Genomic DNA, 20,721 nt, shown 5'->3' on the forward strand with positions numbered 1-20,721 from the left:
ATGTTTAGGGTTTCCCCCCTCATTTCCTTGCTGTCTTGCCAATTAAGCTTAGAATGTTTATCAGGTGTACGATGGATGTAATAAATGGAAAGTAGCATACGCTTTTAGTGGTATTTCAATTGGACTATATACAATATCTCCAATGTCTGAATCAAAAGCATTCTGAATGATGTCAGATAAAAGTTAATAGGAAAAAGAAACCAACAGAAAGGCTATTGATACACCTTTAAAAAACGTAACACAAAAATAATTAACCATTGATTTCTTGGCATGTAAAAGTTCTATACAAATTTTAAAAATTTTATTTGCAGGTACTAACCTCTTGAAAAGCTCACTCTGTATTTACACTAATTATTTTAACAAGTTTATCTCAAATTAAAGCATATTTAAAACAATCATGATTGCATTAACTTTTCTACTTTAAATTATTACCCAATTAGTGCTTTATTCACATTTAAAAAACTTGTACAATTTATTACAAATATAAAACAGTGCAGTTTTTCATACATTATCCCAACTCTGAGACAAACACTTAAAAGACATGGAAAAAGATTTTGATTTCTATAAACATAACATTTGCATTACTCATACCCCTTTCTTCACTGTCCTCCCCTAACCCCGATTTAAAAAGATCAAACATACAACATACTGTAGGTTTATTTTTATTCAAAAAGTTACTGTCTCAAGACATAAATACAAATCAGAAAACAGTACAATTAGGACAATAGAATGTGGAGGACAACAGGTTAAGGTAAATATATAAAACATTTTTAGCTGGTTGAAAACAAAGCTGTAAGAACTGCTTTCACAAAGAAACACTCCTTCAAGAGTAAGAAAAATCAACTTAAGTTTAAAATCATATATACAGTCCTCTCAGCAGTTCTATTAAATGCAGTGGTGTGAAAAACAATATAGGCAGTACTTTTAGACATGAGAGTATTTATTTATGTAAAATGAGTTAGGCAGATCTAGTTTTGAGTTTGTTGTTACCCCATGACTTAGTAAAATAATTATATTTTATCATGATCCTTTAGATAATCTATGGTTTTTGGCTACCACAGCCGAATGTTTAATTTCTGAGTCTAAAAACAGGAAGCCTTTTTGTATTCACCCATTTGGGGAGATTCTTGTATTGCAAGCATATTAAGGCATGGAATGATTAAAATAATATACCTCAAGAACTGAGAGACAACTGACAAAAAATATACATATGTAATATAAGTTAATATTTCCTTTAAAATGATGTCTAGCTGCCTAAGCCTTGCAAAATGAGTCGATGTCAAAATGGCGTAGATCCACTTTCTGTTTTAGACCAAATTTAATTTATTTGTGAATGGACACAAAATGAAGTTTAAAGCTTAGCTTTCAAAGAATATTATGGGTTGTTTATGAATTTCTATTATCCAATCTAATTTACATACAGAGGAAATGTACTGTAACCTGTTAGAAGTATCTTTAACCTGAAGACTGCTTGCAAAGACAGATAGATAAAACAATATAAAATACAAATTTAAAAATCATTTTTAAAGCATGAATTCTCATGCTCTTCTATTTTTAAACATTGTTAAACTTTCAATATATTTCTGAAACCTCATAATTTTAAGTTGGAATTTAAAAGTAAGAAAAAACTAAACAAACTGCGCAATTATAAAATCAGCACCAATTTATATATATATATAATTTTATTTAAAATTTAGATCCCTATTCCCACACTCTAATAAGCTGTATAATTTTTGTTTAGAATTTTTCTGCAAACATACTACAATAAGCTTCTTTTATTTGGAGACAAAATACAGTGGCACTACTGGAAGGAATTTCACAACATTACATTTTTCTTAAAGGACAAGCAAACTTTCAGGGTTGGTAATGGGCAAGCATGACTGAGATCTGTTACTTTCTGGTAGCTCATAGTTTATGGACCTTTCTGAGAAGGCTAGCATGAAGCTTTTGGAATAAAAGTGTGGTTTAGATTAAAAAGCTGTTAAAATTCTGCTTTATGTATTTTTTTCCCATGATTAATTAATACAAACCTTCTGTTGCTGAAGTTTGCATTTAATTTAAAATACTGACACTCTTCTGGTTCTATCACTGTAGGAAAACCAATCCATCTATTATTTCAGTTCATGGATGTAAACAGCAATCCAGCAGAGCTCATGATTATTTAGTATAGCCAGCAAATGTATAGAGAGGGGCTCAAATCTGTACCAAACACCTCTCAGACTGTAAGATTAAAACTCAGAGGGAATACTTCTTATGATCCGGAAATAAACTGATAGCACATAAATAAAATATTGATTTTTTTTTTTTCCCCAACAAAAAGTGTAGCTTATCCTCAAATTGTTTACTTGTCCTTTACATTTCTTTTTTTTCAGGCAAACAAAACTGCCCCTTCAATGCACTTGATCTTGAAAGCATGTCATTCTCCTTAGAGAAAAATCTGTTCAGAATTTCACTGTATCTACCACAATTTTGTATTGAAAAACTTCCTCTTCCACTTAGAAAATGACTTCACCACTGATTTATTTGCTGCTCTGGTATTAAAACATTGACACCCCAAGAACCTAAAAAAAAAGTTAGAAACGGTGTCAATTTGTAGTCTACTATACATTTAACAAAAACAAAGCAATTAGTATAAGATTTAAGATTAAGACACTTCAAGATATGTTAAGGCATTGTAAGTTTATTTTTCTTCCAAACCAGATTCACCACACTTCTGATTTATGTAGTAATATGAAAAGGGCACCTCATTCATTAGAAAATATTTTTCCCACACTTGAAATTAACTAGATCCAGTAGGAATGTGATAAAGACTGTGCTTTAATTATTTTAGGTAATAATTGCAAAATAATTTTTAGTTAGTTGCCTAGCTTAGACTTCTTTGACAATGGCATTCTATTGGCCTTAACTTGAAATCAAGTGTGTAGTTTCCAGCAACTAAGCCTGGGACAAAACACTCTATACACCGGCTGCTGCTGTATCTGTGTTCATAAAAACAACAGGTCATCTCACAGCAGCTAGCCAGGACATAAACTTAATATTTCCTATTAAATATATCAACTCTGTCAGGAAGACAGTGAAAAAATCAAACAATAATCAGGTAAAATGAAAATACTGTCCTTCAGGAGACTGTGTGATTAAGTGAAGAAAAACCCTTCCTGAAACAAAGAATCAGTTTCCACTTCCCATGTGGGAGCAAGCCATATAGTTTTCTATGCCAATGGAAGTAGGTATCACCACTGATACGCCAAAAAAACCCCCAGACCAAAACCCCAGAAGATCCAGGTCTTGCGACCGTCCTGCTTTTAGAGGACTTTATAAAATCTCAGAGAGCCGTGAGAGACTTAATTTTCCTGAACCTTAACACTGCTGTTCACATTTATCTGTTTACAAAGCAATTTTTACGGTTCTTGGTATTAAGTTCACTTTAGATGCATCATACAATATAGCACACTAAGACACAACTGCCTCTGGTGCCAGCAATAACTGGACACATCAAAAAAAGGAGAAGACAGACTAAAATTTTGATCATAAACCATGTGCATCTGAATAAATTAAACCGCTTTATTATGTCTAGGTCTATTCAAAACAAGTGCAGCAACTCCAAGAATAACGGACCTCTGGAATAAATGATGTGAATAAAGCAAATTAACTTTATTCAGAGAAGGTTTTTTGCATTTATGAAATTGGGGTTTTTTACATTTTAAAATACTGCCTGATAAATTCAGCTCTGATTTCAGACGGCTTCGTGTTGCCTCCTAAACTACCGGCAGAGCTCTCCTCCTTTAGGTAGTTAAATTCACTTAGGTGGGGTTTATGCTAAAGGGCAGCCGCGTGCTGCGATGCAGCCGTTTTCTGCAGTCCTGCTTCCAGGATCAGCACCCTTGCTGCGTCCTGCCTGGGAGAAAGGTTTGCTAGATGGTGCTCCCTTGACCGTACCAGCTCTTTTCAGTGCACCACTGCTCCCTCCTTGCAGCCGAACAGCATCCAGCTTGTTGTGCTGGCAGGCTGAGGCAGGGCACCGCTGGGCTCTGGAACTGGCTCCAAAAGCTTGCGGAGCAATGCCGCTGTGACCGCCTGCCATCGTGTGGGGATGCTCCCACACTGCAGCTAAGGAGCGCCCGGCAAATCCTGGGCTCCCGTGGGATGGATGGAGGAGCAGTGAGGAATAAAGTAACAGGAAAGAAACCTGGCTAACAGCAGACCTGTTAAAACTATTGTTAATTAGCTTTGGACGCTGAAAGGCCGAAAGGTTTCTGAGAGCAATGAAATGCACCTGTAGAAGACCAAGTTTTCAGCATTGTCAGAATAAAACCTGACTGCCATTTCACAGATCAATCAATTAAAAATCAAGAAGGGAAGGGGAGGGGAAGGACTATTTTCAAACAGAATGTCAGAGAACAGGTGATATACTTTCTTGGTGTTACTTCAAGAACAGAACACACAACAGCTAGATGCACAACCTAATCTGATTCATTACTACTAAAGCAAAGGCCTACTAGTACAAAATATATGGATTTGCATTTAAAACAGTAGTTAAGACTTCTTTCTCCCATAACAAGAACAGGTTCACGCTGCAACAATACTGTAAAAAAATACATAACCGTCTTCCAAATTCCACCAAGCTGTCCAAGATTCCCAGGAAGCCTTGTTGTACTGTCCTCTGCTGGCTTGCTGCAGCTTGTTATTTCCAGTGTAATTTTGTACCAGCTACACAAGGTCAAAAATGGCTGCATACATTACAAGTGGTTCAAGACAGAAGGAATCCCTCATGCAGATTTTTAAAAGAGAATAGAGACTGCAGATTTATCAAGTCGGAAAAAAGGGCAACTGCAAGCAGAAACTACAGACTTCGGATGTTTTGGACCTAAAACTTTATACGGAAAGAAAAAATACCTCTCATCTCTATAAACAGATATCTGTATTATCTCTATTTTCTCCATTATCTTACTTATGTACAAAAGTAAATATGCCAATTTTTTAAAAAAAGCAAACCATCCAATCCTGACAATTGGTAAGGATATAAGAGTCACTCAACTAAGCTCATGACAATAGGAAACTTGCCTTTAATATTGTGTATGCACAATTTTTCTTTTTTTTTTTTCTTTTTTTTAAAGCTCTTTGCTACCAACCTCTGCAAGGGTCTTTTCCATACCAGATGTGTTTTCTTCTCAGATTCAAAGACTTTTGATTTTTACATAGCTACATATAAGGTATTAAGAACAAAAATCCTATAAACTTGCAAAGAACATTGACTACCTTAGAATTTATGAAGCTGAATTACAGCATAAAATATTTCACTGGCTGTACCAGTCTGCCAAATAAGCTAATGAAGACAACCTAAAGATTGCATTCTTTCCATTCAAAATTTGAAGTAATAGAGTACTGTAACCTGAAGACTGATTTTACGTTATTTTCCTCTTACGTAAGTTAACCTACCGATTCATCCATGATTGAAGCGGGGTCAAAGAAATCTGGTTTTAGTTCCGTTCTTTCTCTCCTGTTCTTTGACGGTGGCTTTAGAAAGCAAACAAATAAACATGTTAAATGTAATTTCAGCAAAAACCAAGAGTTTTTAAACTGTAATAAATGAAGCTGAACTCTCAAGGGGCAAGAATTTACAGGGGATAAATGTTCATCTCACATTATTATTACAGGAAATGTTCTTGCTTTTTGTATGGCAGTTTGAACAGATGGCACTTGTATACAGACAGTGGCACAGCTGTTTAAGAATGCAGAGATCAACAAGAATGATTTTTCTGTTTCACCAAAAGGAAAATTTGATTCAAATATCTATTTCAAAAGCAGAAACACAAATCCAAAATCCACTAAAAAGACAAATAGATTTCTTACTAGGTCTATGTCCATGGTGTCAAAATCCATGCCTTCATTGAGATCTTCAATCCGCCCTTCTGATGACATCATCACATCTTCAACAATTGGCTCTTCATCATCTTCCATTAGACTTGTGCCACGTCGACTGAAATGAAAAGAAAAAGCATATTGTTTAGCACTAAATCAAGTTAAGTTTTATCTGAATATTTAAAAAGCTAATGTTCAGTAAGTAACTGTCAACAAATGGTAATTCCATCAGATAGAAAAGAAATTAAGTAATTAAATACAGGCGTAACTACTACTAAAGAAAGCTGGTATTTAACCAGCTAGAAGATACTAAGAGAGTGCAGGAGAAAAACTAAAAAAGATCAACTTATAGAACTTTGTGGTACATCTCTAAATGGGTATTCTGAGACTCTGCGGGAATTGATAAGCAGATTGAAACCACACCTAATTCAGAGATATCCATGCAAGTATTTATGCTCAAGCGAGAAAGAACCTACGCTTTGCTACCTAAAGAAAAATTGTTCCTGCCTTATGAACATCGCTGTGATAAAATGGATGCATAAATCCATTTTCAGACATTCCTACACAGTCCTTCATCCTTTTTCCTTGCAACTTCTATATGCAACATCACACCTTATGCAAAATGTAAGGAGTCACTCCAATGATACTAATTGCTGTCACTGTATTTAAAAAAAAAAAACCACAAACCAAACAAAACCAAAAACCAAAGCACTGAACTATGTTACATGAAGTACAGGTATTAAAGAATTGAAAACAAGCAGGGGAAAGATGTAGAGGTCCTCAATATATATGTCCAGCTTTTAGTTTACAACTTGTGCTTTTATTCTGTAGAACTACACAGCCTTCAATAAAACAGAGAACTCATAAAACTAGTCTTCCCCTGCTCAGCTAAACTAGCTCTGGAACACAATTTCATCAGCATGCATGTCAAAATGCACACATGATGAATCACAGTGAAGTAAATGACACTACAGTAAGAATGTATGGCCTCTGAAGAACATTCATTTATGAAACATTAGACTGTCTTTATTGTCGTTTACAATATGGAGGACTTCACAAGGGTTTTGTGTGTTTGGGTTGGGAAGCTCTACAAAGACTGGTACTACAGGATTCCTCTCAACTTTGGTGTCAGTTTAGGTCAGACAAAATCTGTATCACTCACAGAAATGCTGAAGACAGCACTTTCTTTAAAAGGAATACTTTTTTTAAATAAAAAAGCAGCTGAACTCTAAACTTACAACTTAAAAGCCAAAGGAGAAAGAAAAAGTAGAATTAAACTGAACAGAAACTTTCTGCTTCACACATTGAACACCTATTTTAAAACTCATTTTTCATGTTCTTTTCTAAAAATGAGTCTGCAGTTAGGAATACATAATGAGGATGTTTCACATGTGTTGATTATATGTATCTGCCACAGAGAGCATTCAGTTCAACAACCAGTTCCCTTTATTACAAAGCTCAATACTATTTAATTTTTCTGGAATTTTAGTTCAAAAATAAGCAAGAAATCAAACAGATCTATTCCGCTAAATGCATCACCATGCACTTTTACCACTGCTCTTCTAAGGCAACTTAAAATTTTAAAACACAGAAAAACTCTACTCAAGAACTAGAAGATGTATCCCTCTTAGAAGATAGAGGAGTAACACTGCATTTAATAAACCCTCCCCAAACCACTGAAGGAGCATTTCACTCTCACTCACATAGCGTGTTGCAAGTTGGTTCTCAGCTTGACGTAGTTCATCGCTGCCCTCTCCTGTTGTTGTCGCGCGGCTTCTTCCTGTTGCCTTTGAGCCAACATCCACGTTACTTGCGTGCTTAAAAAGACCATTATTCTATTTTAAACATGAACTGGTTTTGTGTATGAACACTAACACAAAGCAGACCTACTCATCTACGTACTTGTAATCGAGTGGAGCTTGGTGGTGTTCAGGCTGCATAGGATAGACACCCATATAACTTTCTTCAGGTCGCAATCTCTTGGGCTCCCTCATTATTGTGGAAGTAAGCTGAGGTGTCTGCATCATGACTGGTGTGTGCATTGTCTGCTCCCTGTTCAGCCACATACTGTCACTACTGCTGCTTTCTTCAGCTGGAAGGAAACAGAAGACATCGGTAAATTTTTTCAAATTAGTCTAAAGTTGAATGTTTAAACATGACTTACATGCATGTACTTTCTGCTTACTGAGAACTGATTTCTTTACTTTTTGCCACAAAGTCTTACATGTGCCCCAAAAGGTCTGGATTTATAACCCTTGGCTAGAGTATTTAAAATACTTTTATATTCTGTGACTTAACACAGCATAGCACCTTTATTTCCTTTTGTGAATCAGTGTTATGTTATTCAGACTCTTCAAATGAATAGTTTTCCCACCAAGACATATACATGCACAGAAGTTACTCAAAATACATTGAAGTACACAAATTCGCTCAAGCCAACAAATAGGGATCGACATGTGTAGTTTATATGAATATCTACTCTAGTAAATTTTAAGATGAGGAAAGTTCTACCTTCAGGTACTTTCCGTTTTCCTGTTGCTGGCTTTGTCTTCTTATTTCTTACTGTAGATCCTCGACTACTAATTCCACTAATCACTGACATAGTATCATCATCCCCACCAGCTAATAAAGAGTTTCTGTAGGACATGAGAGGAAGCCACACATCTTCTCTTCGTAGAGACATCTGAAAGGTCATAAACTTCTCCAAGTAAACATACCTTTAAATAGAAAAAATAATTACAAAGATGCAAAATATCTGTAACAAGATGTTAACATGTCAAGATAAGTAATTACTGAAATTAACACCCAGTGCTCCTCATCTAGTTAACAAAAAGGCCTGACAACAGCAAATCCAGAGTATGACTTCTGTTCATCCACCATAAAATAACAAAGAGAAATACAATTTACCCTTTATGATTATACTTGACTGTATTAGTGTAAAATTTATCTTGATGTGCTGAAGATTCCACTTTAGGTGAATGCAATACACATAAATACATACTTATTCAGCTACATGTCTTTTATGGTTATCTTTACAAATATTAAGAAAGTACTTACACTGTTCTTTTGTCTTGTCTGAGAAGTTTGGAGGAGAACTCACTCAGAATATCAAGAAATGCCAAATTTAATGGTGGGTGGCTCTCACCTTGTGGATTAGGCTCCTTAAAAGCAAATTCTATGCCATCCCTAAGAAAAAGTTAAAAATTGAGTCACATAAAGCACAAACTAAAGAAGAAGTTTTAAGCACTGGAAGCTATCAAAACTGAACACCTTTCCTTTACATCAAGAAAGCAATGTTTCCATACTGTGGCAAAAAAAGTGAACACTATTCATGATTTGAATCTGGACACACTCTTTCTGTCACAATGTTTCTACCTTGCATTTCAAGTTTTCTGCATGAGGCTAATGTTACCACCACTGACAATGAAGTGGATCAGTTCTTACTGTTACAGGTAAGACTACTTTTAATACATTAATACTTTTAAAGTTAAAAATACTTTTCATCATAGCATCAACACTGCTATTATTTACAGGCTTATACAATGATGCTGAAGAACGTCAACATTATTTAACATTTAGGTTTAATTCAGGGACAAAATTGCAGTCATCTCCTAATTTATAAATGGGCTGTATCATCTCTAGTGCTGATGCATTTTGTATTAACAAACTGATTGTGAAAGACTGAAAAGATACTTTAATGTTAGTCAAGAAGCGTTTACAAAAAAGGAAGTAATACAAAGCACACAATTACTTGTGTAACATAGCAATAGCTTCTCTTGTTTTCAACTGATCCAGTCCGAACGTTAAAGCAAAACGTCGAGCAAGTTCCTTTATGCCACTGAATGTCGGTGATGATCTGTCAAAATTATAACCATTTTCTTGAATCATTTCATTGAAAAGCTGTATGAAATGAAAAGAGAGATTTTAATTTATTAAAAGATTATGCCAAACTTTGGATCAATTGACACAGACCTAAGTTTCAGTAAAAAAGTTTTACAGCTTTTTTTTTTTTTTTAATTCGACAACCCCAAAAGACAAACATGGAGGTTTAGGAAAGCCAAGTCAAACCTATCTTGAAGAGTCTGCACTTCAAAATTAATCCTTGAAATGCACACTGTCCAAGCAGACATCAAACTGTAAATATGTTGGATGACAAATTTCAGCACTTCCCTAAATGAGGTGTTCTAGAGTTTAGAATACTATAAGTTAGTAGGATTCCCTGATACATACACTAACAGAAAAGAAATGAACAGAGTAAATTCTCACCTGGTCTTTACTATCACAGTTTGTCCAACTACTACTTTCTAATTCTTTTTTTCTGTATCTTTTCAAAATACAAGTATAATGAAGAAATTCTAAAATGGAAACATGTCTTTAGGGAAGTTGCCAAAGACACCAGAAACTAAGCAACTGAGAATCAAACTTTTAACTACTCATCAATAGTTGGCAAAGCTGAACTTTACAATCTTTTTTTTCTTTGATGAATCTTTTCCTCATCCTACTGAATTTGACTGTAATTCTATTCTGTTGTCAATTTTTCTATTATTTTCTAATTTTGTCTAACACACGCTTCACTCTCTCATGTAACACAGAATAAACCAAAACCAGACTTACTAGGGCTATGAACACTAACTTTTCGTTTATAGATATGTTTTGGCCCATAGTCACATACTTTTATGTTGGCGTAGCTCACTGCAACTTAGTTATTCCCTTTATCCACTATCACTTGTAGTATTTCTTCTCTTGTTAGTTTCCTTTTTAAGAAGTCTTCCTGGAAAAAATGCTAGTTACATGCTTAACTTGACATGTGAGGGGTTTTTGTCTGTTTGTTTTATAATACCTGGGTCCCCTCATGCCACTCTTCTTACTGCCATATTAGGACTCTCTAACTGCCTCCCTAGTGCGTAATTGTACTTAATACATTCACCTCCTGTCTGCCCTTTAAAACATAAGGGGCTGGTTATTCATGAGACAGAAAAGACTAATAAGGATACCATCTACCCAATATCACAAAAAATTGTGAACTCTGGTGAAAAGTCAGCAAAAACTGTCAGAGTATTTAGCTGCATATTTTATGTTGCAGTTCCACCAGCTACTTAAAGTCATGCTGCTACCAAAACAAAAGGTCTCATCCTCCCTTGTATTGGCAATATCCATACAGATAAACCAGCTTAGGGGCTTCATTAAACACTTTCTCTGGTTAGTTCTCAATCAGGATCAATATCTAGATCTAATATCCACTATGTGGCTCTATGACGTCTAGTTAAAAAAAAAAAGTGTGGGGAGAGAACGGACAAATTGGAGTACATTTTTCCTTTCAACAATAGCAGAGATCTATGTTGGATTACAGCGGTTTGCAGAGATATGACTTTATTGTTCTGATCCTGTAAATAAGATTCATGCAGATGGTTCATGTGAGCAGATGAATCCGACTCTGACCTCGACTGAATTCATCAGGTCTCCACACAAACAAGCTCATTTACTGAAGAGAGCATTAAATCATGTTTTAATTTCAAAGATGGGTGAAGCCCCTACCAAACATTAAGAAATACTGAATTACTAAAACTTCCCATTACTTCCCAGAATAGTTTAAAAAAACACAACAAAAAAATCCCCAACAACGAAACACCACAACAAAAAATCCCAAAGCAAAACAAACAAAGAAAAAACACAAACAAAACCACAAACCCCCACCACACAGGCAGGAAGTCTTTTCCCTTGTTTATCTGTTCATGAATAAGTAAACTAGCCATTTCACAACACATTTCTAAATACGTGACTCAAACTACTGTTTTAGAGTTAAGAAGGTATCACAGAGTTTCATTTCGTATCACATTCATTTTGTATTTATCAGCCTCTCACACTTTTTACAACACAGTATTTGGTAAGTATAGGAAGACTTCTGACAGTTTTTCAAATAGTTGCAGAAAATGTGTTTCAATTTAGATCCATTAATCCCTACCTTCCATAAGAATTTCTTCATTAATATCCCACACTAGCTATTAAACAACAGGACATGATCTACAGTATGGAATTTCATGCATAAAAATATTGTAAATCATTCTTACCTGCTGCAAGCTAAGTATAAGTGTTTTAGCACACTGGATTTTGTCTATCTGTCTTGTTTTACTCATCGTTTCTTTAATAATATCACCATAGTCGTTGTAATACTTGGAAAAAATAAAAAAAAGGTTAGCTTTCAATTTTAGTTGAAAATGTTAACAACTACTGAATTTTTCAGAGAACAACATCTAAGATTTGCTATTTAAAAAAAAATTTGAACATTTTCAAAGGGAAAAAACCTAACATGTTCATGATTACATCATCAAAATTATATCCTAAACCACCTCCAAAATGATAAAAAAAATAATCAAATCAGAAAGAGTATCCACCTCTTTTCAATTCTTCTCCTTAGTAATACTTTAGAGGCAGAATGACCTATTTATGTTCAAGGCCATGACACATTTGTTAATGACACGTGTTCACCCCTTCAGGGTACAAGATTGGAATCTAATCTTTTTAGTAACTCCTACAACTCTGGTGGGGAGTTTTCTATTTTCTCTGCTGAAAGGAAGCACTTAAGTATACCATCATAGCCATAATTTTTCCAATTAAGACAGCTGCCTGTTCAGTTCTTTAAGTATTTCAGGTTCAATAAAGACCCAATTAGTTATTTAGAGATTCAAAATATATGTAGGGCATTCAGACAAAAGCAGGCTGCCCAAATTTTAAATTTTTTTTTAAGGTAATCACCAAGGAGCAAAGCTGTATTATGTTCACAAAATGAGAACTCGTATTATTGTGCAGCTGTGAATCCCAGGAGCCAAGAAGGGGTTTTTATATTTAAGATAGAAACAGATATAAAGATCACCTTTTTTTAGGGGTGGGGGGTGGGGGTGTGGAGGGCAGCAGCAGGCAGGCAGTGGGTGGAACACACAAAAGTTTTTTTCTCTTCTACAAAGTTTAAGCTGAAATTATCTGATGAGGCTAGCCATCATCGAGTTGATCTTTGTGAGAAGATTCTCAAAAGGCCTGCTAAACTAATAACTGAATTAAAAATATACCATTGATCAGGATAAGAAAATAAATCTATTAAAAACAACGTAAAAAATAATGATCAGGTTTCCTTCCTTCCTCCCCACACATTGGAACTGTGAAATCGATCTCAGTCATTTTATTCCCTTCTTACGGAAAAAGAACTTTCGAAGGCCTACAAACTACCAACCGTGGAGTTTTGAATTCTTCGCATTTTGAGTCAGTTATCTTGTAAGGTAAAAAATAAATAATAATTATAAAATCCACAGCTACAGTATTCTGGTAGTTTTATGAAGTATCACTAGTAGGCTTCAGATTTACCTTCATATATTGCTTGAAAATGTCTGCAGCTGTATTCATTTCCACCACAGTATACACAATGAGTTTACAGAAAGCTGCAAGTAGATTTCTTCTTTTGTGCAATGCTTCAATTTTGCTAGCTTCATCATCTTGCTGTCCATCTAGAAAGAGTTCAGAACATGAAAATTGACAGGTTTAAATACTTCATATTTAAGCATTTATATATGAAGTGATGTGGGCTAATGGTCAGGATTCAGAAAATCAAATCTCAATTCTGACAGCAGTGCACTTTATTGCCCACTGACAAGGCTTTTTTCCTGATACAGAGACATATATATTTGTGCCTGTTAAACCAAACCTTTATCACAATTATCCTAGATGTCCCCAAAACATAAAATGCTTTAATCAGCTGCTGACGTTTAAAAGACAAACCTACCTCCATGCCCATGCACACCTCTCAATGCCAAAAAAAAAAAAAAAAAGAGAAAAAAAAACACAAAAAAGCATAGGCCAACAAATATATTAGTTAGAAGGCAAATAATATAAAGGAAACATATGTTTTGTACAAACCTGCACTATTGTTATCATCATCCTGATCAATGAAGACATGATCTAAAATAAAACTGAGTAGTTCAGATTGCAATGAAGAATCAGGAGTATAAACAAGTGGCTCCAACATGTCACGTCCTCCTGTCATAATCTGATGACTGAAGATCATCAACACATCACACAGAATTGTGAAAGCCTATTAAAAAGAAATCGTAGTGAATACTTGCTTGGAAACTGGATTTTATTTAGAATAATGTATTTCCACTTAACAAAATACTTAGAGCCCAATGGTGTACACAGGCCACTTAAGTCAACAACTACACAGGCCAACTGGAAGTTAAAATGTGCATAGTTTCTTACAGGAGGTTGCTGTATGAAGACTGGGTCTCCAAATAAAAACATTGCACAGATGAAGCCAACTAAATATCAACATATTGTGAGATTAAAACATGAGGAGCCTGAAACTCCCAAATTCTGCCTGAAGTATAGTACATTAGGTCACTACAGAACTTTGTGGACACCAACCACAGTACAGTCTCCTTTCTTCTTTCTTTTTTTTTGTTGTTGTTGTTTTTTAAATTGTTTCGATCACATTTGTAAAACGTCTAACAGCTGAGGTCACTCAATCCCTTTAAATCCAAAAGTATGTCTTGCTTCCAAAAAAGCAACCACCTCTTCATTTTGCTGGCTAACTTGTGCATCTGACATCAGATTTAAATGTCTGTACTCCACCTCCCTGGAAAGTTCAAATGTATCAGTACCTAGACTGTCATTCTTCAAACTAACAGACCAAGGCAACACCCTGCTTAGTGCTGCACCTCATCTCTTTCACTCTAATCTCTTCAGTACTTCCATTTTAATGAACAGATTTGTTCTTTAACTCCTCAGAGCAAATACTACCAATTTCCTGGCCACAAAAATACATATGCTCCTCTGAATTTCCTTGTGCCCTTTCATGAGATTAGAGAAGGAAATCAGAACTATGGCTACTGTACCCTATGTGACTCAGGCAGTTCTAGTTTCTAGACCATTCACCTGAGTCTGAGAGTTATATAGCCTTTTAAAGAGACCTCACTTTTGTTACTCACACTTCCACACCCTACACGTTGCGATTTTGACACTAGACAGCTCTCCAACATAGAACATGCCTATTCAGTTCCAGGAATATTCTTGTTATAGCAAGAGTTTCAAAAGCTGCAATTGTGCAGCTCAGTGGACCAGATATTCAACTTCAAGCTCAACCAGGTTATTATTACCTTTAGCAGCAAAAAGGCTCCTGGCTTTCTATTTGTTTAATTAAAAACTATTCCCAGAAGATAGTTTGGTCCTCCCCCCCCCCCCCCAAAAGATACTTTATTTTTCTCATTTTAGCATTCTAAAGGTTGTTAAAGGCATTTACTTAGAATTAATTCTGCTATCAGTAACCTGTGCTCTTCACTGGAATCTGAAACCCCTCAGTGTCCCAGCTAGAGAACTATTTGACAACAGACTGGAAGAGACTTAGGCCCTACAGTTTAACCTTTTCCTTTGACCCTGTTACCCTCACAACTAAAGATAAGTATGTCCCAAGATGATGTCTCAATTCTTTTTGAAACAGAAGAAAAATAGAAGACAACCCCCAAAACCTTCACACCTAAATTTTCTTCAAAAAAGCCAGGACTTTCGTCTCCTGCCCGAAATGCCAGGCACTACTTGCATCAACTAAATACCTACATATTTTATGTCTGAAATATCCAAGAACTTAGTTCCAGCTAAAACTTTCCCCCGCAAAGGACAACTACATGAGGGACTGACTATGAACCTGGTAAAATGAAAACTGCTCACATCTTTTCCAAGCAGTACATTATTGTTGAGGCTTCCAAGCATTTGCTAGAATGGTCTCCAGATATTTCTGAACAATACTGTTAACAATTGACCAGTGTGTACGTGTACCTAAGGGTGACCACAAAAAAGAAATACCACTTCCCAACAAAAAAAGCCCCTAGGTTACAGCACATACATGTGCATGCATAAAAACAGACTCACTCATGTTAAGTACCCTTTCTTTTTCTCCTGATTCAGAGATCCAAAAAAATCCTGGGACTCTGAAGAACTGAGGAATATATTCTGTATGCAGCATCATGGTGAAGGGAAACAGACAAGTTTCTCCTGTATGTTCTCACAGGTTTACAGCAAGAGGAAGAAAGTTGTTTTCACTGTTCTTGAGTGGATAGGCACATATATATCATAGTACAGAAAGCATTCAAAGATAGAACTAAAAAAGTAACTTCTCTCTTTTAAATAGCTGTCCCTAGCTCTTCCAGCTCAGTGTCTATGAATCCACAATCAGCTCCTCTGGAGGTGCATGTCATGACCACATGGTAAGCAAGAGCTTTGAAATGGAACTCTCCCACCTAACTTAAAAACCAGAAAGCTTCTACGGTACACTGGCCCAGTCATTGTTTAAAGAAACAAACAAAACCCTCCTTTGAATAAAAGTTTATGCTGCCTAAAATTACTAGAAAGAATCAAATTTAAATTGATTCTGAAATCCTACCTAAATTACCTAAAGGAGGGCAAGCATAGAAGTACAGTAGGTATTCACACTCAAAGAGCGTTCAGCCTAAACATCCAAGATGCACCACATTCCCACATAAGCCCTAAAAATATTAGCAAGAGGAACTTTTCAACTGCTTTAAAAGTGTAATATTAGAAGACTACAAGGATAAACAACAATCACTAACCTGTTCCTTAACAGCAGTGTTTACATTGGTCAGGTAGTGTTGACAGATTTGACAGAACACTCTCATCTGCTTCTTTAGACGTAGAAGATCCTCCTTTAAAGAGAAGGATTTCATATAACTGTTTTGATTTTTAAATTTTATAGTCACATTTAGTGTATGCATTTTCACAGAGCTATCCACCACAGGCCTCATATGTAGTCATAACATTCAAGTCCACTGTGTTATTTAAAAATCACTATTACAAATAAAAATAGCAAGTAGCAATTTCCTCAATTTTGTCATCCTGTGTACCACAAAAAGAAATGGAAGTTGGGATGAAAATAGTGAAGTAAGTTATTAATAGTAACACACCCCCCCAACCAAACCTAAAAACACCCTACCAACCACCACCACCCCCACTGCCAAAAAAACCCAACCAAAACTAAAACCCAGACCAGAAAGCATTTTCTCTTTAAAATATCTGTATTTTCGACCTTGAGGATAGATTTTAGGTTGCTGTTTATAACTAACTCAGACAAGGCTACATGGTATTATTTTATTTTTTTTAACTCACTGCTTGGGGATAAAGTAAAATGTCAGATGAGAGTTGGGGTTCTTCCCCTCTTCCATGGCGGGGGGGAAGTAGCTTTATAAGTGTTGCAATAACTTCAAAAAAAGTAGATTATTGAGCAAATGAAGTATCAAATTGGTAAAAATACCAGCCACATATGCGGCATAGTTGGTGTTACTCAATGATGTGAAGATTCTAGCCCAAGCAGAACTGGGGAAGTCATATTACAAAAGACCAACTGTGTACCAGCATCACTCCAGACAAAGAAGAAATACCCCTGAGCAGTTTAAAAACTATGCATGCAATCTAAACCAAAACAAGGCTCTCCCTTCAAGAAAGCAGGTAACACACTGGTACAGAGTGTCATTTAATCTCAACAGGAATCACAAAAGCAACAGCTGCTTCTTGACTATGAGTTTAAGTATAATATGATTTTAGAACACTTTCACTAACTTTTCTCTCAACATTTACCATTCAGATTACTATACTGATGTTAAGAGAATTACACATGGGAATATTTTCTTTCCTTTATACAGAATTATTCATTTAAATTTTAATAAAAATTGCACTATTTATATAGTCTTTTATTTTAGCAGCCTGTATTATGAAGTTAATTCCCATACTTAAGTCGACCTGCTCACAAGCGGCACACACTTAGTTACTTTTGTCACAGAAGAAAAAACAACACAAAAAACCCTCTAAACTTGCAAATAAAACCAAACAAAAAAATCATCTTAGGCACAGTACATTTCCATCACTTCCGGTTCTGTGCTTCAACAACTTTGCTGTTATGTTCCATTGGCATTGAACAGAAATCAATGGAACTTCTGTACGTACCAGATATATTTGGCAGCAGCCAAGCAGTTACATACAATAAAATATTTGTGGTTCAGAAGTTAAACCTACGAAAGCTTTAATTTACCAAATTTTTTATTATACAGGAGCAGAAAATGGTCTCAATAAAGGAGCACTTTTCAAATAAGTTCTTTTCATTCCTGCTGAAAGTATTACAAATTACATTTTACTGCAAAATAGCTAAGTTAATCTTCATTTCTAACCTAACCTTGCAGTATTTCGTTCAGCTTCTGCCATCAGGCTTGTAACAAACCTTTAATCACTATTACAAAAAACTCAAGACTCCTGTTTACCCTTTAAAGAATAAGATAACAAAGCCTCCAAATCCTTCACTCACGTAAGTGGCTCTCAACAACTATGCATCCCCTTCAGATCTGATATTTTTTGTTTTGGAAATGTTATAAGCCATTAAAACCTAGATGGTAAACTAGCTAGCCAGCCACTGTTGAAGAAGTTCACATTTATTTAAGACACCTTCAGACTCTAATTACTGAATCAGTAAGGCCACAATTATACATTGGACTAACGATGTCTTAACACAAAAAAAAAAAAAAAAAAGAAAAACCACCATAATCTCACAAAGGTGTTATCTGTTATAAAAACCATTAGTACAAGTTACATAGCATGCTTCTCCACTCCTGTATCTACCAGAAGCTCATATTATCACACCCTAAAATAAAGAAAAAAGAAAAAAATTTATACATCCTCACGTTAAGTTCACTGTAAAAATGGATTAAAAATTACAATTTATTGATTATAATTTATTAATATTGTGAGTTCTCTTTGTTTTCTCCCTAGTAAATTATGGCAGATGCATAAAATTTTTTTCTTAAATTAATTAGAAGTATGGCAAGCAAAGTGTTTAAAAAACCTCAAGAATTTACTTATTTCATCTCTGACATAAATATGGGATGTGTTATCAGTAACTCCAATAACAAAGTGCAACTCCAGTGTAAATTCCAGTGAAAGAGCACAAAACGTACTCTTCTTACAGAGCTGTAGAAGGTTTCCAGAAAAAGTATGTTTGACTAACTTTTTTTTTGTTAGAGAAATCATCGAAATGTTTCAGCACTTACAAACTCTGTTCCAAACTGTCTAGCCTTTCAAAAACCATTTTTCATTAGGCAGTTTGCACATCAAACCACCTAATCACCCTCTTCAAGCAATGCTGTCCAGTGCATACAAGAAACCTTAATCCTTCCCCCAAGATTCTTCAAGAAGTGAAATTAGAAGGATGACATTTGCCAGAGCTCTGCCCTTCAAGATTACTATACATAGAACCAGAACAGGCCCTCTTATTAGTCCCTCAGAAAGTCTGAAATTTAACTTAATCTTTTCACATCTTTATTTAACAACACATTTAAAAGACTGATGAAGAGCAAAGTTTGACTGAAACATACTGAGCAATAAGAATACTACGATAGTATGCAAATTCTTGTATCTCACCGACTTGTCACTGATACTTCACAGTTTGCAAACAAATTCAAACCCATTACTTAAGAGCAGTAAGACTGACTATATAGTTTTCTAATTGGTAGTCTACCCCTCCTTACCATTGTTACTGTGCCAGACTAATAGGTATTGCATTTATTTACTACAATTACTTTAGAATTCTGTCAAGTTAAACATAATAATGACATTTAAATAATAAAAACACAACAATTTAGAGAAACACTAGGTTTAAAAGGCAAGCATTCCACTACTAAAACTATGGCTTTTTAAGAACTTATTAGAAAAGCAGGTTTAGGCAGGTATCAGTATAAAAAAAATTCTTAGTCTTAATTCCATCACAGTTCCCACTTGATGACACTGCAGGTATGTACAAATATTTACTAATATAACTGGAACAAGGCATACCTTTGTGGAACTGCTTTCAGTAATTTTTGCTAGCTGCCAAAGGATTACATAATGAGTACACTGCAGTGCATGAATAACAATCTGAAATCAAAAGGAAGAAACACATTAGATGACAAAGCCCAATAAAAGACAAGCTACTTACTGTTGTACCTAAAGAACACATTTTAACTACAGACCTGTTCTGGCATGTCTCCATTTTCAATGCCAGTTTTCAATAACTTGTAGTTGCAGCCAAACAAGTCCCATCTTGATAGATCATGAGCACTGGAAGCATTAGAAATGAAGCAAAGATGTAATTTAACACCATTTCTGCAACTTGATGTTAACAACTACTAAAAGCTTTACTGGTCAAACAAACAAATTTTTAAAAAAACAAACACCCCACAAATACCCCCCCCCCAAACACCAAACAAAACCCCCAACACCACCAGAAAAAAAACCTGAAGCAAGCCCCCCCAATTTCCATTTTGTATACATTTCTTCATATATTCAAAATGCGTCATGTTCTGCACAACTCTCATTCAAACTAAACACTCCAAGTTACACTAAAAAACCCACAAAACCAACCCCCCCAAACCCTGACAGATGTTTGCAGAAGCCTACTTACTTGTGAAAAGCAGTGATTCTCTTCAGTGTTGACAAGACTTGATATGCATCATCTTCATCAGGTTCTTCCCCCTATTTAATAATCATATAGTAAGATATCCCAAGCAATGTATGCTAAGCAAACTAGGGAACTTGATTTAAAAAAATCAAACAAACAAACAAAAAAACAAACAACAACAAACAACAACAACAACAAAAAACTACCGAGCCTCGAAACAGCCCCCCCCCCCCCCCCCCCAACCAACAACAACTGGGGGAGGGAGAACTGCATCTAAATGAATTATCAATGACACATTTGTTTTCGGTAGAGTTAAAGAGTTAAGAGAGAGTGTAGCAGTTTATGTTTAGAAATAGCAGCATAAGGAGAAAAGGGAGGGGGGTGGGAAG

General features: G+C 35.4%; 1 protein-coding gene across 5 annotated transcripts in view; it reads right to left on the minus strand.

Annotated features, from left to right (window-relative positions):
• Positions 1-649: 649 nt before the first annotated feature.
• STAG2 (STAG2 cohesin complex component) overlaps positions 650-20,721 on the minus strand; it is an 80,925-nt gene continuing 60,853 nt past the window's right edge. For 3 of the 5 annotated variants that reach the window (XM_069811011.1, XM_069811013.1, XM_069811012.1), the window contains exons 20-34: positions 20,336-20,406; positions 19,905-19,992; positions 19,729-19,809; positions 16,467-16,559; positions 13,765-13,939; positions 13,216-13,355; positions 11,928-12,029; positions 9,611-9,759; positions 8,917-9,045; positions 8,371-8,576; positions 7,762-7,951; positions 7,563-7,676; positions 5,851-5,977; positions 5,437-5,514; positions 650-2,561 (exon numbers count right to left, since the gene is read on the minus strand). In XM_069811011.1, the coding sequence (XP_069667112.1) occupies positions 2,538-2,561; positions 5,437-5,514; positions 5,851-5,977; positions 7,563-7,676; positions 7,762-7,951; positions 8,371-8,576; positions 8,917-9,045; positions 9,611-9,759; positions 11,928-12,029; positions 13,216-13,355; positions 13,765-13,939; positions 16,467-16,559; positions 19,729-19,809; positions 19,905-19,992; positions 20,336-20,406 (1,767 nt within the window). In that variant the 3' untranslated portion in view covers positions 650-2,537. The other 2 variants (XM_069811015.1, XM_069811014.1) reach the window with 2 other exon arrangements.

This window comes from Haliaeetus albicilla, chromosome 23, assembly GCF_947461875.1.
Source record: "Haliaeetus albicilla chromosome 23, bHalAlb1.1, whole genome shotgun sequence".
In the NCBI taxonomy this organism is placed as follows: Eukaryota; Metazoa; Chordata; class Aves; order Accipitriformes; family Accipitridae; genus Haliaeetus; species Haliaeetus albicilla.